The sequence below is a fragment of the Polypterus senegalus genome, chromosome 11 (genome assembly GCF_016835505.1).
Source record: "Polypterus senegalus isolate Bchr_013 chromosome 11, ASM1683550v1, whole genome shotgun sequence".
Lineage (NCBI taxonomy): Eukaryota > Metazoa > Chordata > Cladistia > Polypteriformes > Polypteridae > Polypterus > Polypterus senegalus.
This window is the reverse complement of record NC_053164.1, coordinates 56,145,783-56,166,965: the sequence shown is the minus strand read 5'-3', so window position 1 is coordinate 56,166,965 and position 21,183 is coordinate 56,145,783. Positions and strand designations below refer to the sequence as shown.

The 21,183-nt window shown below is 38.3% G+C and overlaps 1 protein-coding gene across 3 annotated transcripts in view; it reads left to right on the top strand.

The window, feature by feature from the left end:
- The window catches only part of gabbr1b (gamma-aminobutyric acid (GABA) B receptor, 1b), a 770,225-nt gene extending 749,376 nt beyond the window's left edge, over positions 1–20,849 (top strand). For all 3 annotated transcript variants that reach the window (XM_039768692.1, XM_039768693.1, XM_039768691.1), the window contains 3 exons: positions 6,898–7,026; positions 15,001–15,144; positions 17,246–20,849. In XM_039768692.1, the coding sequence (XP_039624626.1) occupies positions 6,898–7,026; positions 15,001–15,144; positions 17,246–17,530 (558 nt within the window). In that variant the 3' untranslated portion in view covers positions 17,531–20,849. The remainder of the gene's footprint in view (positions 1–6,897; positions 7,027–15,000; positions 15,145–17,245) is intronic.
- Positions 20,850–21,183: the final 334 nt, after the last annotated feature.

Below are 21,183 nucleotides of genomic sequence, written 5' to 3'. Positions count from 1 at the left end.
TTTTCTGTTTCCATTTTACTGAACATTTTAATGGTAAAGAAAATCAGTTAATATAAATATGGTTAAACTGTGTTTTACTTCAGGAAAGAACATGCCTTCTTTACCCTCCAGTGCCCTATAGGTGGCAGACAATGACAGCAAATAAAGTAAATGTCAGTAAAAAATGACTTTCTATTGACTAAGGCAGAAGAAAGCAAGTAGAACAAAAATAAGTTTAGTCCATAAGTTTATTATCATTTGAAGGACATTTGATCACATATGAATGCAAAAGGAAGAAAATAATAGAAAAATATAAAACAACATAAAAACATGACATCAAGCCCCCTGAAGGGTACCCAACAAAATCCATAATGACTTCACCTTACTCCACTAACCAGTAGTAGTATTTTTAAATTTTCCACAGATTGTGCAAAACAAACAAAATCCACCAAGCTTAGTTTTGGAAATTCTCTTTAAATGAGCAGTGCTTATATACTGTATATGGTATTCCGAACTAGGGTTCTGTTTTATCATGAAGAGAAGTTCTATATTCCAATAATAAAGGTATGCTACTGCAGAAAGTATTGTAACAAAACATAAAAGGAGTAAGTTTAGTTTAAAAATAACCCATTGAGATTGACGGCATTCTTAAATCTTTTGAAAGTCAGCTCAGTAAGGTTTAGGTCTTAGGGCTGCCCTGTAATCCGGACATTCTCCTTGTCGCTGTTGGTATAGGATGGAGCTGTCCAACCAGTCTATTGAGGAAATGTTTATCTTGAGTTTTGTTAAATGTAATATATATATATATATATATATATATATATATATATATATATATATATATATATATATATATATATATATATATATATATATATATATATTTATTTATTTTTTTTTTTTAAATGAAAACAATGTCTCTGAATTATTATGAGGCCAAAGGGACCAGGAGATATACAAAGAACTGAAAAATCATGTTCAAAAAGTTGTAGCAGAGATCATAACCGGGAGGACAGAGAGAACCATGCAAAACACCTAAAAGATAATCAAAAATAAAAATTGAGGATTAAAAAAGTGATCCAAATCTGACTCAATTGTCAACTTTGATAATAAGCTATCTATATTACAGTTCTTCACAAGTTTTGTTTTGTTTTACTGAATGGGGGATAATGAGAGAAGCAAATGCTGCATTTTTATGTGTAATCTTCCAGTATTGTCATGAGATTACTGAACTGATCATGTGATCCTTCCATGGAGCATTGTATAAATAATGAAAATAAAGACATGGATAAAATAAAACATGTTCAGTTCAAGTCAGAATAAAAAGGTAATTGCAAAAATATTGTAATGGAAATCACATGTTTAAAGAACACTAAGCAATCCTACAATTTGTTTTATTTTGTAAATAAAAGTGTGATCTAAATACTAAGTTGAATTAAATTAAACTAAATTTACTTCTATTTTGGAAGGGTCATCCCTTCCCTTAATCTGACATCTATTGCTAATGCACAGGAGCTCCTTTACTCCAGAGTTAGCCAATAATAAACTTACTGAGTGGACAAAGGAGTCCAAGAAATACAAGCCACAATTTTTTTTTTTTAACAAAAATATTCCTGAGTGCAACAGCCTAAAATTTATAGCAAAATTGAACATCTTCCTACACAGGTTAACAGTGCTGTTTAACAAACCTAAACCAAGGAGAGGTTGAAAGCATGCCACATTGGTGGCACCTACAGTATACGTGCAAAGGCACATAATACAAAATACCCAGCACACAGCAATGAATATGCTTTTCAGTAAAATGAAAGATCACAAAATATGATAAATGTTAAAAATAAGCTTAAAAAACATAACATTTTTGTAGCATATCCTACTACTAGAGAATGCATAGTTGGTATAATGTTTATCTATCAATATTTAGCCATTGATAAAGTAACACTATATCAAGATTCATGTGTTATACTGTTCGAGTAAAACCTCAGATATACAAAGACAGTTAAACCTCTGAACTCGCTATTAGAAGAGTTGAACTTGATGAATCTGTGTAGCAGTCATGCAATGAAAATTGCAGTACACTTCTGTCTAGGAAAACTGCCACACTTTCTGTTTTTTGCTAAATAGCTATTTTTATTCAGTTTGTTTTTATTATGTAAAACACCTTAAAAACACATACTTGTTTTTTAAGATTTAATGTGGGGCAAATTTGTACAAATGGTGGAATCTGGCTCCAAAGAGCACCTGCTGGCCCTCACTCCCTTGGTGCAGCAAACATATATCATAGATATAATACCAGTATTCTTTTATAGTAATCATATAAATAAATAGATTATTACATTTAATGATTAATAACAACAGTCTTGACAGTCATAAATATACTGCTTCTTGACAAATCCTTCTCAATGTCTATATAATCTTTCTTTCTTTCAAAATTAACATTTATCTCTGGGTTACAGATCATATATTGTGTCTTTTTCCCAAGTTGTAAAAGAAATCAGTTAAGTTATAATCATATCAATACACAGTCTTCTCTTCTAAATGCCATTTTTAGGCTCATGAGAATACACGCTGCACCATTCATTAGCAAGCTCCTCTCGGTTTTTGCCGTGTTCTCACTGACCCCGTACTGCCATATCACTGTATCCTGGGGGAAATTAGAAAACATGTTTTGCTCAGTTCTCATTCTAGAAATGGACTGAGACCAGCTTTCCTGCTACTTGCTGTTTTCATTCTTGAAGTTCACATGCTTTTTTTATACATGTATTACTGAGTTTACATCTGTTTTTTCATGACAAATTGCTCTCTAAAAATAGAAGACTCGAGGCAGAAATTTCAAATTTTTATATTAATAAATTCATTATAAATTCAATTTTAGTCAATGCAAGCAAAACTTTGAAAAATGTTAAAGGTAAATCCACAATTGTGGTATAGCGGGTCCACAGCTTAAGTCAAAGGGCCATTTTTAAAATAAATAATCATTGCACTCGCGGCTTAGCCTGGGGGCGTGGTGATGTGTGGTTGAAGTGGCTCCTGGGGTGATTTGCGGTGTGGGCGAGTCTCACTTAAGTACACAGGTGAGGAGCTGTCCGCATCTGTAATTGTACCCGGTAGCCACTGATTGCCACAGGTGAATCACGACCCACAACGTCATAAATAGAAGCACAAGGCGGCTAGGAGGTGAAGAAAAAAGGAAGGAAAAAGAAAGACAGAGGGTGCAGGAAGCAGCAAGCAGCGTGGAGAGAGAGAGAGAGAGCCGGTGCGAGCAAGTGAAGGCTCGCAGGCAGGCAGCTGGACAGTTGAGCCCTAGCAGGGGTATTTGGCCAACACTTAGGGCAGTTGGAAGTGGTCGCTCCCGCTGAACATTTTATGGAGGAATGGGAATGACCAGTAGTAGGATGGCTGGCGGCGCAAGGCCAAGAAGGCAATGGGAGTCGGGAGCCTTGGGCGGTGAATTCCCTGACGTGAGTATCCTGGTCGTTAGGGAAGCCAAGTCTCTGTCTGGAGAGCGAAGCCGAAGCCAGGGATCAGGAAGCCTCCAGACCAGTAGAGTGGAGAGAAGGCCAGCTGCTGGTAGGGCGACTCTCCTGTTGAGAAGCCTGATGGGAAAAGCAGGGGAGCCACCAGGTAAAAGACACCGGGCTTTGGATTTTTTTTTAAAGGACTTTTTCCAGCGTTGTTTTAACCTCGTTTTCAACTGGATTTATTTATTGAAGATTTAAATAAAATCACTTTTGCACATTTTGCACCATCCCCTTGCTCTATTTGTTGTGCCTCACTACCGAGCTCATCTGTAACATTACCAACGGTGACGGGTTCAAGGGCTCCCGGGTGGATGATGAGAGCATGCAGTGAACCTGCATCGTCACAACAATCTATGGGTAATATGGGCAAGCTATCATTAATTATCAAAAAAATTATCAAAAATTTTCAGAACTTTCTTCAAATTATTTGCTTTAACAGTGAATAGTAATAATTGTCTATTCATTCAGATAAAAGTTAATTAAAGCAGAGTTTTCCCAGTACTGCTCACCCACTAAGTCATCACTGACTGGTTCCCAATTGCAGTGATTACTTTTTTCTTACTCTCCATAATCTTCAGTTAGAGAGTTTGGGCATATTGAATAAACACAGATTTACTCATCATGCAGTGCTGAACTTTCATTACTCTACAAGAAAAGATATGACATAATTGAATCAAGCAGGAAGTACTCTGAACTCTGAATCAGGCAATCCTAGTTCAAATCTTGGTAGAACCTCCTACTAAAGCCTGGGTCGGAGTGGTGGCTCTGTGCTTAAAACATGTGGGCTGGAAATTTGAAGGTTTCTGGCTTGAATCCTGGCAATGACAAAAGTATTGCTATTCTGTTGGGCCCTTGAGCAAGGCCCTTTACCTGCAATTGCTCTAAATAGCTGACCCTGTACTCTGACCCCAAAACTCTATGTGTGCCAGTGGAGAGTAAGTTGAGGTATGTGCAAAATGACAAATTCCTATAACAAGAAAGTGTTTATGGCAATTAAATGGATTACAATCACTGAAAAAGAAGCACACACTTCATTTGGAGGGTCAGTTTGTGCACATAGGGCTACAAAACAAATTGCAACCACATCATTTGTAATTAAATCAGTCAGAATGACACATCTGCATAAATCCCTTTTTCTACCTTCCATGTACATGTATGTGATCTTAATATGTAATTTCACTGCCAGTTTCTCTTTTGTTTCAAATTTAATTAACTTTGTGAATTTCAAATAGTGTGATTAAATACATCTTTTTAGTGCAAGAATCAGTTTTTTTTTGTCCATATAAACTGCTTAAAACAATTAAAGGAACACTTTGAAAACACATCAGATCTCGGTATGGACTGATATGGAATGGGTAATGTGTTAAGAATGAAAGGATGCTGCATTGTTTGATGACAATGACAATTATCAACCTACAAAGGGCTGAATTCAAAGACACCCTGAAAATCAAAGGCTAGTCCATTTTGCCGAAATTTCATTGCAACAACTCTAAATCGTACTCAGTAGTTTGTATGGCCCCCATGTGCTTGTATGCATGCCTGACAACCCCGGGGCATGCTCCTAATGAAATGATGGATGGTGTCCTGGGGAATCTCCTCCCAGATTTGGACCAGGGCATCATTGAGCTCCTGAACAGTCTGAGGTGCAACCTGGCGGCTTCAGGTGGGCTGAAACATAATGTCCCAGAGGTCTTCTATTGGATTTAGGTCAGGCAAGCTTGGGGACCAGTAAATGGTGTCAATTCCTCCCTCCTTCAGGAATTTCTTGCATACTCTCACGACATGAGGCCGGGCATTGTCGTGCACCAAGAGGAACCCAGGACCCACTACACCAGCATAGGGTCTGACAATAGGTCCAAGGATTTCATCCCAATACCTAATGACAGTGAAAGTGTCTAGCCTGTAGAGGTCTGTGCGTCCCTCCATGGATATGCCTCCCCAGACCATCACTGACCCACCACCAAACTGATCATGCTGAATGATGTTTCAGGCAGCATAATGTTCTCTACGGCTTCTCCAGACCCTTTCACGTCTTTCACATGTGCTCAGGGTGAACCTGCTCTCATCTGTGAAAAGCACAGGGCGCCAGTGATGGACCTGCCAATTGTGGTATTCTATGGCAAATGCCAAGCGAGCTCCACAGTGCCGGGCAGTGAGAACAGGGCCCACTAGAGGATGTCAGGCATTCAGGTCGCCCTTATGAAGTCTGTTTATGATTGTTTGGTCAGAGACATTCACACCAGTGGCCTACTGGAGGTCATTTTGTAGGGCTCTGGCAGTGCTCATCCTCTTCCTCATTGCGCAAAGAAGCAGATACTGGTCCTGCTGATGGGTTAAGGACCTTCTACGGCCCTGTCCAGCTCTCCTAGAGTAACTGCCGGTCTCCTGTAATTTCCTCCATGCCCTTGAGACTGTGCTGGGAGACACAGCAAACCTTCTGGTAATAGTACATATTTATGTGCCATCCTGGAGAAGTTGGACTATCTGTGCAACCTCTGTATTGTCCAGGTATCTCCTCATGCCACCAGTAGTGACATGCAAAACTAGTGAAAAAACAGATGAGGAGGGAAAAACGTCAGTAGCCTACACCTGTTAAACCATTCCTGTTTTGGGGGTCATCTCATTGTTGCCCCTCTAGTGCACCTGTTGTTAATTTCATTAACACCAAAGCAGATGCAACTGATTAACAAGCCCCTCTGCTACTTAACTAACCAGATCAATATCCCTGAAGTTTTATTGAATTGATGCTATACTCGGATTAAAAAGTGTTCCTTTAATTTTTTTCAACAGTATATTTTGCACCAATGACAGGACTGGAATCATCACAATTTTTCAAGTGACAGCACAGCAACCTTTGAGCTATTTTTTCTTCAGCACATGGTGTGTAGCTTAGAGCAGTCAAATGTAACCTCTGCAAAACTATAAACATAATATTAGTTCAATAGTCCAGTTATTTGAAGCAAATATACAATACTACAGCATTGAAATACTGTTATAATTTGAAAATCAATTCTGTCCCTGTGCTTTTTAAAATTATAATGGAAACAGTCCTAATCAGCATGAGGGCTGATCCACTACTTGCCAAACTCTCTAACAGGGGACTTGAAATTGAAGCCCAGTAGTATCTTCTGCAGGACTGAGCATGACATGTAAACAGACAAAGAGTATCTAGAGTGTAATATGTGGGTCATAAACACAACAGCTTTGTCTATATTAACATATTCCCTCCCTATACTTGAAATAAAATTATGCACCTGATTGTAAAGCACCATGGTGGGTTTTATTCTGAAGAGATATGATAGGAAAACGTTTGTTCAAATAACAATGTGATACCACTTAATATCCAGTCCATTCATGAAATATTCAAGCCTTTTTTTCCCCCCTTTTTCCCTTTGGCCAGGTGCTCTGCCTGATTACTGCTCCAGTGACCATGATTCTGAACAGCCAGCAGGATGCAGCCTTTGCATTTGCTTCCCTTGCCATCGTCTTCTCTGTGTACATCACTCTCGTTGTTCTTTTTGTGCCCAAGGTAGGGTGTAAAAATGAAAACTTTAAATATGTGTTTTACTTTTAAAATTTAAAGGCATTTATTTTAACCACAAGAAAAGTATTTAAAGGCATGTTTTCATATTTTTGGGAAAGCAAGAAACCTTAAAAAAGCGAAAAAACTTAAATCATGTTGTAAAGGGTAATAGTCAGTAAATGGAGCAAATACTGTATGCTGCAACAGAAAATGATTGCACATAAAAACCACCCCCTAAAAATGATGTATTCCTGATATAAAAATAACATTTTCAGCATGAAGCCAGTGATATATAAAATTGCTTTAAATATTAATAGGAACATTTACTGAGAGGAAAACCTGCATGACTGATGGAGCAAAACCCTTACAAGAACCCAAAGCAAAGCTGACACAGCACATCATGCATTACTGTGATATAAGTGCCGACACATTTGTTATCAGTGTGTTCAGTTTATGCTGAAAAGCCATACTGCAGTCAATGAAAAATTAAATCAAGGAATACATAGGAATACATAGAAATTGAAATATTATTTTTTGCAACACAACTTACAGATCAGCTTTTGTCTGCTTTAAGAGCAGTAAGTGACATTTTATTTGATGAGTCAGCTTTAAATATATCTTTATGGTCAGAGTAAAAATCCTTTAGAATAGCTTTGTCAATATACTCCCAGGGGCGGCACGGTGGCACAGTGGCACAGTGGTAGTGCTGCTGCCTCGCAGTTAGGAGACCCAGGTTTGCTTCCCTGGTCCTCCCTGCGTGGAGTTTGCATGTTCTCCCCGTGTCTGCATGGGTTTCCTCCAGACACTCCAGTTTCCTCCCACAGTCCAAAGACATGCAGGTTAGGTGGATTGGTGATTCTAAATTGGCCCTAGTGTGTGCTTGGTGCTTGGGTGTGTTTGTGTGTGTCCTGCGGTGGGTTGGCACCGTGCCCGGGATTGGTTCCTGCCTTGTGCCCTGTGTGGGCTGAGATTGGCTCCAGCAGACCCTAGTGACCCTGTAGTTAGGATATTGCAGGTTGGATAATGGATGGATATTTTCCCAAACTGAAAGTCCTCACTAAAGAAACAATAATAAAATGCAGAATTTATTTATTCATATATATAAAATTTTCTCCTTATTTATAAAGCTTCATTTTTCACCATGTATCTGGTTTCTGACATACAACTTTCAGCTTCGCCCTTCTAAAGTGCTGCTGGGGACAGCTGGGGATGGGAGTTAATGGCAAGAAATACTACATTGTGATCAACTAACAGAAAAGCAACACTATTCTGGTTGTGATGACGGTGTGATGGTTAGCACACTTAATGTTTAACTAAGAAATCTGGGTTTGATTCCTGCCCATCACATTTCACTATGACTTTAATCAAATATTTCCCCTTTTTATTTTTATTATGGCCCCAGGGCATCACACCTTTTTTTTGCACCCACAGAAAAGAAAAAAAAAACAATATTATATTTAAAACATTTTACTCTACTAAAATAATATATTTAATGAAACAGCTTTAAGGATAATAAATGTGGGTAATGTTTAATTTTTAATTACTTTTCACCTTTTCACCCAGGCTACACCAGGTAACACATCTACTATATATATAACTAGCAAAATACCCATGCTTCGCAGTGGCGAAGTACTTGCTTAAAATTTTTATTAAGAAGAAAATTAAACCTTTTTAAACTGAGGAAAAATATACCAATAATTATTTGTTAAGGATCTCTTTGTATGCCACGTTGTCAGTTCTGCCCTCCAGTTGTAATATGACCAAGCTGTAGCTGTGCCTTGAGCTTACTCTTGAGCATGCAACATACAGTTGGCCATGTGAACAGTAATCTTGTTTCAAATCTCACAGCTTAGATTGCTGCTGTCATAATCGGTTTGAGTTTCATGGTTTGTTTCAATTACGACAGTATTTGTAGGACTTGTGTTGAAGAGACATTCGGCATCTGTCAAGCATTGTAAGTATACAACCGGTTTCATCGATAACTTCACATCCAGCTTTTGAGAGTTTAAACATTCATAAACATCAAAGTGTCCACTACTGAAATCGTCACCTGTAAATCTAAGATGTTTAAGAGGCATTGGCAGTTGTCCAAAGGTGTAAAATATTTGGCCATTTCGGTACACTTGAAAGCGACAACCGAACAATTCAGCGGCAGCCATCAACTCACATGCAGATGCATAGGTGAAGGGCTTAAGCATTTCACTCTTCTAGTGCTCCTGTGTAGTATAATTATCTCCTGTACCGTCATCAGTACACACCTTGAACCTGTCCCAGTCATTCAATACATAAGACACAATGTTCCCCTGGATATCAAGAGTGAGCCTGATATGGCCGTGCAATATGTAACAAAGAGAATGGAAAAGGCAGGTGCCATCTCCGGGCATGGAAACCACTTGGTAAGTGACAGTTCTTTGATCAATGGTGATCACCTCGATAGACATGTTAATGGGGGTACGGTGGGAATGATAAAGGAAATGGGTACCTGAACAATGTAAAGTAAGTCTTAAATACCTACACAATAACTATAATCGTAATAAATGAACAATAAAACAGCGGAGAAGCCGTGGATTAAATAAAAAGGCTGTAGTTATCAGCAGGGAGACGTGAATACCGTGGCGAAGCAAGGAAGGGAATGTAGAGACTGGAGCGACAGACGGCCTTATATAGGCAGGCAGCCAACAACGTGGGGGGCGTTGGGATGGGGGACCCAACACCGCCTCACACGGTGACCGAGCTGCAGGCTATGGACGTATATATGTATGTAAGTAGGATTCAGTTAGCGTTGGGAACCCGCGTACCAAATTTCTTGAAGATGGGCCCATAAGTAACAAAGACCGTTGAAAAGTTCAATATGGTGGCCGACAGTGGCATCATACCACCGAAATATGTACCAAATTTCAACGTTCTACCTACACAGGAAGTTGGAAAATTAGTGACATTGGAAACTTCAATATGGCGGCCGACAGTGGCATCATACCACTGAAATAAGTACATACATCAGTTTTGGTTAGCGCAGGGAAGCCACCTACCAAATTTCGTGAAGATGGGGTCAGCCTTCTACCTACACAGGAAGTTGGAAAATTAGTGATGTTGGAAAGTTCAATAAAGCGTCCGACAGTGGCGTCATACCATCGAAATAAGTATATACATTGGTTTCGGTTAGCGCAGGAAAGCCGCCTACCAAATTTCGTGAAGATGGGGCCATAAATAAGAAAGTTCAACATGGCGGACGTTGTCGACCGTTATCGACCGTTACGTGTAGAATTTTGAAATGAAACCAACTTAACTTTTGTAAGTAAGCTGTAAGGAATGAGCCTGCCAAATTTCAGCCTTCTACCTACACGGGAAGTTGGAAAATTAGTGACGTTGGAAAGTTCAATATGGCGGCCGACAGTGGCGTCATACCATCGAAATAAGTACATACATAGGTTTCGGTTAGCGCAGGAAAGCTGCCTACCAAATTTCGTGAAGACGGGGCCATAAATAAGAAAGTTCAACATGGCGGATGTTGTCGACCGTTATCGACCGTTATGACCGGTACATGTAGAATTTCGAAATGAAACCTGCTTTACTTTTGTAAGTAAGCTGTAAGGAATGAGCCTGCCAAATTTCAGCCTTCTACCTATACGGGAAGTTGGAGAATTAGTGACGTTGGAAAGTTCAATATGGCAGCTGACAGTGGCGTCATACCACCGAAATAAGTATGTACATCGGTTTCGGTTAGCGCAGGGAAGCCACCTACCAAATTTCGTGAAGATGGGGCCATGAATAAGAAAGTTCAACATGGCGGACATTGTTGACCGTTATGACCGTTACGCGTAGAATTTCGAAATGAAACCTGCTTAACTTTTGTAAGTAAGCTGTAAGGAATGAGCCTGCCAAATTTCAGCCTTCTACCTACACGAGAAGTTGGAGAATTAGTGATGTTTGGAAAATTCAATATGGCGGCCGACAGTGGCGTCATACCACCGAAATAAGTACGTACATCGGTTTTGGTTAGTGCAGGGAAACAACCTACCAAATTTCGTGAAGATGGGGTCAGCCTTCTACCTACATGGGAAGTTGGAAAATTAGTGACGTTGGAAAGATCAATATAGCGGCCGACAGTGGTGTCATACCATCTAAATAAGTACATACATCGGTTTCGGTTAGCGCAGGGAAGCCGCCTACCAAATTTTGTGAAGATGGGGCAATAAATAAGAAAGTTCAACATTGCGGACGTTGTCGACCGTTATGACCGTTATGTGTAGAATTTCGAAATGAAACCTGCTTAACTTTTCTAAGTGAGCTGTAAGGAATGAGCCTGCCAAATTTCAGCCTTCTACCTACACGGAAAGTTGGAGAATTAGTGATGAGTCATTGAGTCAGTCAGTCAGTGAGTCAGTCAGTCAGTCACTCACTCACTCACTGACTGACTTATCAGTAATTTTCCAAGTTCCTGTGTAGGTGGAAGGCTGAAATTTGGCAGGCTCATTCCTTACAGCTTACTGTACTTACAAAAGTTAGGCAGGTATCATTTCAAAATTCTACGCGTAACAGTTATAACTGGAACATACTTTCGACCATATACTGTATATGGCCATAGCCTGCAGCTCGGTCGCCGTGTGAGGCGGAGTTGCGTCCCGCATCATCACGACTCCCACATAATTGAGTGCCTACCCATATAAGGTAAATATTCATGGGTGAAGGACTGTGCTTATACAAACGAAGATGAGATGGTCTTGTGTTTGGCACAAACTCAGCGAAAGTGCGAGAGAAACTTTTAAGTGCCGGGTCTTAGCTAACATTAAATAAAGCTGTGGACTTTGCAAGATCACACAAGAGAGCGGCTCACGTGAACTGACTGCGAACGCAGTGAGTAGAGAACAAGGAAGAGCTCCAAAGAGCGCTTAACAAAAAACGCATTACACAATTGAGAAGGCAGCAAAAGAATATGAAGCGAGTGATGCATACAAGCATATTCATAAGTGCAGCTACTGTGGAAACAAAGCACGATGTAAACCGTAAGTTTAAATAAAGTTTACAGACACGCTGCCACTGGCATTTGTCATGCCTACGACGAATACAATATTCGCGAGATACAAGTTTAATGAGAAGACACAAGGTATAAACGAGACTTTGGATCACTTTGTAACGGAGTTAAAATTGCTGTAGCGAGAAACTTTTAAGTGCCAGATCTTAGCTAACATTGAATAAAACCGTGGACATCGCAAGATCACACAAAAGAGCGGCTCACGTGAACTGACTGTGAATGCAGTACGTAGAGAACAAGGAAGAGCTCCAAAGAGCGCTGAACAAAAAACGCATTACACAATTGAAAAGGCAGCAAAAGATATTGTGGTAGATAGGGGGCGCTCTCGCTCCCTTGAACCCCTGTCCACGACTCCAAACACCAGCTAAAAGTCCAAATGTTGACTTTATTTAATCTCCACAGTGTACAAAGCACACTCTCCACCACAACACTCATATACTAATCACTATAATCACAAATACAATCCTCCAGCTCCCAGACGCGTTGCCACCCTTCCACCCAGCTCAGCTTGCCGTCTGGGAGCTCCCACAGTCCTTTTATATTCCCTGACCCGGAAGTGTTCTCAATCCCCAGTCCATGTGATCCTCAATCACTTCCAGGTCAGGTAAAAGTTCTTTTCTTCACCCCGGAAGCCCGTCGCTCTTCCTATGATGAACTTCCGGGTCATAGGGCACAAATGAGTCCTCGGTCCTCCCTGCAGCACCCTCTTGTGGCCCCTGAGGTATCCAGCAGGGATTGAGGATAAAAACTACAGCGTCCATGATTCCCTGCTGGTCTTTGGGGCACCTCCATACTGCAGGGAGGGCTCCATCTGGTGGCCTGGGGGTATTGGCCGGGATGACAAGCCGGCCACATCTCACAATATATATGAAGCGAGTGACGCATACAAGCATATTCATAAGTGCAGCTACTGCGGAAACAAAGCACGGTGTAAACCGTAAGTTTAAATTAAGTTTATAGACACGCTGCCACTGGCGTTTGTCATGCCTATGACAAATATGATATTCGCGAGATACAAGTTTAATAAGAAGACACAAGGTATAAACGAAACTGTTATTTTTAAAATGTTTCATTTTCTTTTTCAGAACTTCTTTAAAACACTTCTTCTCCGCTGCGAAGCGCAGGTATTTTGCTAGTATAATAATAAAACCTATGTATTAATATAAACTGAGGTTTTAAGAATGGACATGTCAGCAAGCTGCGGTGGGCTGGCGCCCTGTCTGGGGTTTGTTTCCTGCCTTGTGCTCTGTGTTGGCTGGGATTGGCTCCAGCAGACCCCAGTTACCCTGTAGTTAGGATATAGCGGGTTGGATAATGGATGGATGAATGTCGGCAAGCCAACTCATTTTAAAAGAGCAACTGCAAGAACAGCGAGAAGACAGAAAAGGGATAAGAATGGAGAGATCAAGAAACCCAAAGTGCCAAACCCAAAATGAGAAGTGAAAAATCACAGTGTTTCAATATAGCAAAAGTAAGAAAACCATAGATTAAAAAAAAAAAAAAAGGTTCTTAATGAAGGCAGAAATCAAGGTTTGTTATCCTCAGTTTGGATGAGAATACAATTAATGGGTGGCCTTTTAATCACATCGCTGCAATTATCCATGAGTCATGGGGGACCACACCCTCTATCAGCGGGAAAAACTATCTAGACAATGCAGTGGCCAGAAGCAAAAAACAAATCCAAAATAAATAAACAGGGATAGGCAATGATGAAATGAGCTTTACAGAATGAAATAAAAAACGTAAACATCAAAAAAATCCCCTTACTATTTCATGGCATGATGTAGTACCTAATCCACTTTTTCAAGAGTCACTCTTTCTTTTTTTCTTCTATTCTACCAAATCCAAATTCTTCTCCCTCCCAGCTCAGATATGCTTTTAATCTCAATCCATAATTACTTCCTGGGCCTCTTCCAGTGCTTTTGAATACATCTTCAAGTTTGGTGCTAGCCTGTTTTCTGGTAAATTACCCCAGGTCACCATTCCCCCTAACAGAACATGCTATCCCTGTAAACCAACAGAGGGTTATTAACCACATATAATGGGTGTTATAATATGGAATCAGAAACATTGCGGAAAAGGGTGAGGTCTCCAAAAAGTGCTACAAAATCAGGACAATATCTTCACTGGCTTATCCAAAGTAGCCTCACCCCAATCAAACCATCCTCCAACTACTAGCTGCAGGCCTATGCTTAAGAAAGCCCCAAAATGGAGTAGTTTGCTTTTAAAGCGTTGAATATATTTTGAAGTTTCAAAATATCACAAATGCCTTAAAAGAGGGCAAAACTATGAAAAACTCTGGTTTGAAAAGATTATTCAAAATACAGAATCTTTATCAAATGAGAATATTTTTTCAAAACAAGCAAAATTATAACAAAACTGCTGAAAAAGAATGTAAAGGCAAATGGCAATCCACAAAGTACAAGTCCCGAAACACAATTTGTAAACAAAATTCAGAGCAGAAAATAATAAAAAAAAACAGGAAATCCACAAGAAAAAACAACATTCATTACTGACCCTGTAAAGTGTCAATGCACTAAACCTGTGATCCTCATCTCCAGGCCTGAAATTGCTAGAGGAAATTGTCCAGACTGGTGACGTCAGGTCTTGGCCCACCACTTGTGGTACCACCCATAGAACACATGGAATGTAAGAATTTTCAAAGTGACGGTAAACAATTACAGAATTATCAACAAAAATAACATAATGACTATCTATCTATCTAAAACTGACAACAAATGCAAACCAGGGAAAATACAAAATGCAATGTAATATGCAATACCCAGCTGGCCTGAATATAAATATACAGTGCATTTGTGTATGTATATAAATAAACACAACCTCAATTACAAGTATTTTTGTATGTACTGTACATGAGGTGAAAGAAATACATTGTGATTGTCTTTGTCTTTGCATTGACTCCATGGGATAAACTTTCAAACTTGTAGATGAGAAGACTCATCACCCGTGGAGAGTGGCAGTCTGAACAGCAGGACACAATGAAGACAGGATCTTCTACCAATAATAATGATGAGGAGAAGTCCCGACAGCTGGAAAAGGAGAATCGAGAGCTAGAGAAGATCATTGCAGAGGTCTGTCCATGCATTTTTTTTTCTTTTTATAATGAATTTCTTCCCAAAAGTCATTAAGCGAGCATTTTGATTATTGAGTTTACAGTCAAGTAAATATTACTATCTATTGAAGATTAAAATGTTACGGCTTGCTGAACAGTCCTTTCATTGTTAATGCACAATTTGATGTCACTCACAGTACATATTTAAGCCTGTGTTATACTCTATAATATCAGACATAATGCTAGAATTAGCATATGATAAAAAGACAATACTTGGCTTGCTTTAAGGGCAAACTTAACTTTTATAAAATTTCACGCACTAGAAAAATATAACAAACAAATAACAATTACAAGAAAAGAAAAACAAAAAACAGTGTCTCAGTTACAGTTAAGAATGTAGTCACAATGAGGCCTATTTAGAGTCATCAAGCTGGAAGTAAACGGAGATAACCAGTGTTCCATCATGTCTTTCTCTCTTGTTCTTGGTATCCTTACTTTGAAATGGGATGTCACAATGAGAGTTTTAACACACAAAACAAAACTCCAACAATAGTTAAATCAAACAAACTCTTTTTTTATTTTGGTGGTGTATTTTTTTTATTTATTTATTTATTTATTTTCTCTTCTCCCTGGCCATCAGACCTTACTTTTATTCTATGTTAATTAGTGTTCCCTAATTTTAATTATTTATTTTGTCTTTTTTCTCTTTCTTCATCATGTAAAGCACTTTGAGCTACATTGTTTGTATGAAAATGTGCTATAGAAATAAATGTTGTTGTGTAGTGGTGCATTGAGAAGGGTTGCTCATTCATGATTCAAGTGTTCTACGTTCATTGTTAGTTGTCAATGTGTCTGTCAGTTCTGTGGTGTCTGCTGGGTTTTCCTCTTGCATCTCCAAAGATGTGTTGGTAAGGCTGATATGTCAATTTCAAGCTGACCCTGTGTGAGTGTAGGTGTGGATGTGAATGTGAGTTGTCTCTATGATAGAAAGGTGCCCTTCCCAGACTTGTGTTCTACTTTGTGTTCAGTATTACTGAGGTAGGCTTTGGCCTGCTGTGACTCTGAAATGAGTTTGAGAAGGTTATGTTGTTAAGTTTTTAATTGTGTATCTGACAGAACAACTAATAAGATAAACTAAAATATATAAGTAATTATATATTAAAATAAATAAATATTATCTAACAGACCTACCAGGCTTACCTTAACATAACATGTAGCCTTCGCTGTGGGGATGTGTGATTTAGAAACACATGTTAAGTCTTGTACACTCTGGTCAAAAGTCATATTTAAATGATGAAGATAATAAACCGTATTCCCACAAGGTGATGCTAGATGATTTTCCTAATATCTTTATATATAATATGCTACCGTGGCTGTGCATTTGTCTGTCTAGGATTTTAAATCACCTGTAGCTTGCAAACCGTTTGGCCTATTAACCTGAAATTTGGTACACATATACTGCGTGATGTCTACTCTCCACTTTCAGGGTGATGAGTGACCTCAAAGGTTATTCCTCTTTTTATTTTTATTTTATTTTACTGCAGAAGCAACTCTCGGCAGCAGCCAGCAGGGCAGCCATGCAGTGCATGCGTACTGCACCATTCTCATTCCCTACCACTGTTGCCATCACTTCCCCTACTTCTTCATATCTTACATCATTTTTGAGGTAGATTGAAGACTTTAGTGCCAGCTTAAGTGAAAAATTAAGGAAAACATACTAAGTAACTGCAACACAGACACTGACTTAATCAGTTTTAACGCAAAAAGATGCTGACGAAAGAAGAGAAGAAGCAGGTCGCTACAGTGGAGAAAAGAACAGCTGCTTAGGAAGCAGTAACTGTATCAGCCTCTCGGAAACGAATGCTAAACGTACAGAGAAAGAATATGAAAACTATGAATGCTCAAGTCAAGTGTATTCAGTGCACGTTATCGTGCAGTGTGCCGTTACTGGTATAGTAATAGATTCAAATGAGGAATTATCTACTCCATGCAATTGTATGTGTAGCAGTAATAGCACTTTGATATTTTGGTGAATTAAAATGCAATGTATCCATTGAAAACTGAAGTTCTCTATCCTTACTCCCAAAACCTTAATTTTATTTTTTCCTTTATTTTTGCAGAAAGAGGAGCGTGTTTCCGAGTTACGACACCAACTCCTGGAGAGACAGCAGCTACGTTCTCGTCGTCGACCTTCAGTCAATGAAAAACAAGCGTTTTTAGCCCAGGGACCTCCCTCCTCTGGCTTCCCAATTTCCTCTTCTGTAGAGAACCACCAGGAACATTTCACCAACTCGAACATTGCCCCCATAGCATCCCTTTACCAGCCCTCAGTGCGCCCCCCACTAGCGGACAAGTTGAGTCGCAACAACTGCCATGGCAGTCGACTGCACCTGCTGTACAAGTGAAAGCACCAGTACCATTAAAAAAAAAAAATCTTAATTTTGACCCTTCGAACTTGGTGCCACAATAAAATGTTATTTTTTTTACACCTTCACCCCTTGTTATGTCATGTAGCTTTCATTAACTAAATGGATAAAATACCTGTTTTGGTTAAGGGGATTATGTTTATTTTACAGTGTAATAGATCCATAAATGTGGGAGACTACTATCTGAGCATTACATACCATATGATGTGGCAGTCTGAATATCATGTATTATTTATAAATGAATGTCAAGGAATTTGCTGTTGAATCTCTTTTTTGGAGGACTATTTCCTTATCTGTTTATTCTTCCAAATTAAAATATAACAAAAGGTAACAGAGACACAAGCTGACAAGGATCTTTCAACGTGACTCACAGTTCCTAAAATAAATGCATCGATTGATCAACAAGCAAAGACTGAAGCTATAAATGCTTAAAGAGGAAAAAACCATGAATCAAGGATTTATTTCAATGAGCACAAGTCAGCAGCAAAATCCTATTCTCTATTTCCAGGTGAGCACTCTAAACTGATAATGTTCAAATTAAATAATATTCAAACTTGCATAACAATCAGTAACACAAATCAGGCATGGGTCATTCTGAATACCTGTAACCAATGAAGGTGATCTTTCTAGTCATAAGACTGTGAATAATGTTATATCTTGGGCAGCACATCATAACTGTAGGACTGGAATCATGGAACTGATGCTGGAAAATTATTAGGTGTTTATAAGTCTAATGCAGGATGAGACTTGACTAATTGCAAATAAAAATGTGAAGTACAAAGGAAATACAGAAGATATGGACAAGTTGCCATTTTATTATCCTGAAGTTTTTAAGAATAATTTGTGACAGAGAGGAATTTTGGACAATAATAATAATAATGAAGTATGATATGGGCTGTCAAATCCCTTTAAATCTGAAATAAGTTCAACATAAGATCACTTTTGAAGTAAAATAACTTCCCATTAACTAAACATGCTTTGATTGCAATTAGACTATTATTCACAACAAAACAGCAAAGTCTGAAAGGACAAGTAGGAGGATTACATGTGCCTGTGATTAAACTTCAGAGGAATCTATCACTTGAATTTCTGTGTAGCTTGTTTCCAGTGATTTGCTATTCATCTTGTGTGAAATGTACGTATGGAAGATGTTAAAGTTGCAAAGAAACGTGGTAAACATTTCCAGTAAAGAAGGGCCCGTCTACTATTTTAATACATGCCAAGATATGAATTAAAAGTAGCTGATTTGCTTAGCTTATTGTTTAAAATGTTTTGTCATTTTTGTATTATGAAATCATAACAGGTATATTTAGTTACACAACTGTAACATGCTTGTTACATTTTAAGAAGTTTTTATGAAGTACTATAAAAGTTTGATGCGCATGAGGTAAGGGGCATAATAATTCATTCAAATATATGCACACAACTAACTGGTAAAATAAAAGAAACCAATTAAACTAAAAGCTGGCACTTCTACGTGCGTAGGTGAGTTCATTGAGATAATTAAGTAAATAATATCCCATTATGCATAAGATCAAACATAAAAAGGCCATGAGAGTCCATTTTCTCCTTATTTTTCATTATGCCTTTTCTAGGGGCTGCTTAGCAGGATATTCAATTTGCTGGTGTTTTAGGAAGAACTCTTTCAAAGGTGATGTGAGCATAGAAGTGATATCGAACAATATCATTATATGGGCACAACTGCGCCTGAAAATGTAGACTCCTTGACTGTGATGGCTATACCTTGCTTTGAGATGTATCGAAAACCAGGAAACTGATTCTCAGTCAGTTGACTACATATTTAATTTTGAGGTAGAAACAGGATGTCTAATTTAAAATAGGCACTAACAACTTTATGGCAGGCAGCACTATGATTGCTTTTTAGTGTGTAAACTTTATCATTGTACCTAAAACTGCTCTTTTGTGGAGTAAACAATGCAAAACATTGGTACTGAGCAATATGCCATGAGTGCATGCGTGTTGCACACTAAAAGAGATCAATGGCCTCCATGCTTATTTCCCAATAGTGTAGGGTTCTGGTGGTTGAGGTACATCTTCACTGACAGTGAATGTCAATACAAAGCAATCCTGAATCATAACTTTTGTCCTGCAGTGAGGTATTTTTATCCTGCTACTCAGATCCACAATGCCCCATGTGAGTTTCTCAATGAACGGTTTAAGAAGCGTAATAACAGTGTATATCAGTCATGTGTTCTGAGCACTAATGTAAGACTCTAGAACAGCAAAGTTGGTCCTCGAGGGCTATAATGCCTAAAGATTTTCTTTTCTGTTGAAGCACTTACTGCTCAAAGCAACATTTTTATAGTTAATTTTAGTTGGTTGTTTGTTAAGATTTCCCTCCCTTAACTGCTTATTTTTGTTTTAAACAGATGGATTTCCTGTTACTGTTTTTAATTGCTCCTTATTAGCAATAATATGTAGATGACAAAGTTACAGCAGCTCTCCATTTACACCTTTTGGGTACTCATCGTGAACTATTTGGTTTAATAAAATATTTGGAAGGAAATTGAAGACATTATTCTATAGAATTAGTCGTCCACTTCAGGCTACAAATTACTTCAAAAACATCCATGGACTGAGAAAAAACGATATAGGAATGACCTGACATGACAGAATGAAAACACCAACAAGCCATTAAATTTATATGATCAGTTATTGGCAAGGATTGGTTTCTAATTAAGAAATCGAGTTGCAACAAAAACCTGCAGCCATCCAAAATTGAATTTGCAGACCGTTCTCTGGAACAGGACCTAAGAGAGCATTTTCTGCCACCATCATCAAAATACAAAACAATGCAAATTCTCATGGAAGATTAGTGTGGCAGGTACAGTTTAGATAATGCAGTTGCCATGCCATGAGGCCCTCTCAATATGTGTTTCTTTTAATTTGTCAGTTACATGCATACATAGACACACACATTATGTATTTTGAGATGTACCTGAATATCGATTAAATGGGCACTGTAAAGTTGATTAAACTAGCATTTTAATGTGTTAATTACCTATCTGAAAATAATATAAATTTTTTTTTAATTTGTTAATGTTTAAAATTGTCTTCCACAAAAACATTTACTTTATACTCTAAGCATATCTTGTTCTAACCTTTGAATGTTGCTTTAAATGTTTTGTTCTTTCTGAAATGTCAACTATTTACTTTTTTATAGTATTTTGTTATTTATAGACTCACAGTTTTGTGTCTAAGCACTTTTTTTTCATCCTTTATTTACTTACATCAAGTTAAATACCCCATGGCAAGGATGAGAACAACATGTACAAATCAGAATATGTGTGAGACAAGGAGTTTGGTAAGGGGTTTGACGGAGCACAATTGTACCACAATAACATGGTTAATAAGGTGAAGGAAATGTAAAATCACAGAACAATATTTACATCTAATTTAAATATAATATTAGCACTTTTTACAATTTGCACTATTTTAAACTATCCATTTCATTCATTTAATCATTCATTTTTGTTTTATTCATTGTATTTCTGGACTTACTTTTATTTTTATGTGAGCCTTTAGTGTGTGTTGATTTAGAGCACGAGAGAAAAGACTGAAACACTCCTTAAGACTGGAAATGAGTTGCTTCACTGAAGCAGTGATCACTA